General features: G+C 36.9%; 1 protein-coding gene across 1 annotated transcript; it reads right to left on the reverse strand.

Moving 5' to 3' along the window:
* Positions 1-954: 954 nt before the first annotated feature.
* Positions 955-1,905, reverse strand: LOC104864867 (olfactory receptor 5W2). The gene has a single exon (XM_010628120.3). It carries the CDS (start codon positions 1,888-1,890, stop codon positions 955-957), a length of 936 nt encoding a protein of 311 aa, XP_010626422.3. The 5' UTR covers positions 1,891-1,905.
* Between the last annotated feature and the right edge of the window lie 643 nt (positions 1,906-2,548).

Raw genomic sequence — 2,548 nt, forward strand, 5'->3', positions numbered from 1 at the left:
CAATAAATAATAAAACAATAAAAGTCCTTCCAAATCAAATATTCATACAAAAAAGAGTACAAAAAATCCAAATAGATATTTCTCAAAAGAAGACATTTAAGTTGTGCAAAAGTATATAAAGAAATTTTCAATATACTAATCATTAGAGAAATCTACTCTCCTCTTTGTTTCTTGCAGCTTGGGCTTCCTTTCCTTCTGGGGTATTTTCCTGACCATTTTGTCCTCTAAGGCAGATTCCTCTCCCAGCCCTCCTTTGTTACATCTCTGCTCATTGTCTAGATATGAAACTAAGTGTCCCCATGTAACAGAATATTTTCTTCTTTGCAGGTCAGATTTAGATGTTTTACTTTTGCATAAAGAGTCCTGCATTTACTTAATGCTAATCTACACTTTGTTATCTAATATTTGTGTGTTTAGCTATTTAATGTTTCTAATTCCCAATACATTATTGGGATCCATAGCATGATACTCATTTCACCAAGAATTAAGTGAACACACAAGTACAAATGGGAATTCACTGAACACTCATTAAGTCTTACAATAAAATCAATCCCTACAGTATACATCAAATAAATGACACTTCTACATATTAAAACAAAGGCTGATAAAAATTCTAAAAATGAATAATCTCCATTCCTTTGGAAGATACATAATAAAGGATAAAATATTTCAGAAATTGTATTTATGTATGTATGTATGTGTGTAGATATATTGGAGATTATTAAAATATTCAATTCAATTAAGGTATTTGACAAAACTATCACTATTGCTTATAAATATAATGTGAAAGCTGGGGATTTAGCTCAGTGGTGCCATGCCTGCCTAACAAGCGCAAGGTCCTGAGTTCGATCCCCAGTACCCAAAGAAAAAAACAATAAATATAATGTGAAGAAACCCAACATATACACTGTGTGTATATAAACACATATTTGTCGGCAGTATATAGTAATCAACCTAAGAGAAAATTTTATTTTTCAACCTTTTTATGGCCTCCTTCACATCCTTATTCCGTAGGCTGTAAATTAGAGGGTTCAGAGTGGGAATCACCAGGGTGTAAAACAGTGAGGTCATTTTGTCCTGGTCTAGGGAGTAGGCAGAACTGGGCCGGAAGTACATGAACAGCATGGTTCCCTGGAAAACGGAAACTGCAGTGAGGTGGGAGGCGCAGGTGGAGAAAGCTTTGAACCTCCTCTTGGCAGAGCGGATCTTTAAGACCGATAAGATGATGTAGCAATAGGAGATGAGGACTCCTGAGATGGTGCTCAGTTCAATGAAACCAAATATAGTGAAAATGACCAGCTCATTGACCTGTGTGTCTGAACAAGATAGTAATAGGAGAGGAGGGACATCGCAGAAGAAGTGATTGATCTCATTAGACCCACAGAAACACAAGTGGAATGCCAATGATGTGTGTATCACAGAATCTGCTACTCCCAATAGGTAAACACTGGCCACAAGAACAGAACACAGCCTGCTGGACATGTCCACTGTATAGAGCAAGGGGCTGCTGATGGCCTTGTACCGATCAAAGGCCATCACTGCCAGCAGCAGACACTCAATGTCTACAAACATGTATAAGAAGAATAATTGTAGAGCGCAGCCCACAAAGGGAATTGATCTGTTCTTCTGCGTGAATAGGTCCGCCAGCATCCTGGGCCCAACTGCACTGGAAGAGCAGAGGTCAGAGAAGGACAGGTGGCTCAGGAAGAAGTACATGGGGGTGTGGAGCTGGGTGTCCACCCTGACGAGCATGATCATGCCAAGATTCGCCAGGACACTGATGAGATACACAGGTAAAACTGTGGTAAATAGGGCCACTTTCATTGCAGGGTTACTGGTTATTCCTAAGAGAAAGAATTCAGTTAGTGAGGAACAGTTTCCTTTATCCATTCTGCTTTGTTCGTACTCTAAATTGCAAGAAAAATGAAGAGAAAATGTATTAGGATTTTATTTTTCTATAAATCCTACATACAATATTTATGAAACAGAATGTGAATCATATCTGTAAATTGTCTTCTTTAGCCTCAGAATACTGAAGAAGCAAGTGGCCATCAAAAGAAGCAATACCATATGAAAAAATAATATCTAGAAACGGGAGTTGATGAAATTTTAGCCTAGACTTATGTGTAATTATTAATTGCCTTTTCTGTATCACCCATTCTCAGACACTAATTTGAATATACTAAAAGTGAGTTCCAGATCCAAAGTCATGAAGCGAACACCTAAATTAGAACTACAAGCCAGAACATAAAAAGAATAAACTTTACTAAGTTTTGTCACTGACAATCATATTGAATATAAGTTAATAAGTGAAAGTTATTATGATGTTATCTGGTGTTCTTAGGTTTCACTGAAAAGTAAAATGTCTAATTGGATCACTCTGCTCCTAATCATCCCTGTCTTATCAGAACTTTTAGAATATTTTCCTGTACTTGTCCCTTTCCCAAGAACATTCCTGGAAAAGCCAAAAGGAAGGAATAAAAAAACAAGTAGGAACAACAGACTACAACATACACCTGCGCTTATTTTTGTTTTTTTTGTTTTTTTC

This window comes from Fukomys damarensis, unplaced genomic scaffold (assembly GCF_012274545.1).
Source record: "Fukomys damarensis isolate Sample0158 unplaced genomic scaffold, DMR_v1.0_HiC HiC_scaffold_118, whole genome shotgun sequence".
In the NCBI taxonomy this organism is placed as follows: domain Eukaryota; kingdom Metazoa; phylum Chordata; class Mammalia; order Rodentia; family Bathyergidae; genus Fukomys; species Fukomys damarensis.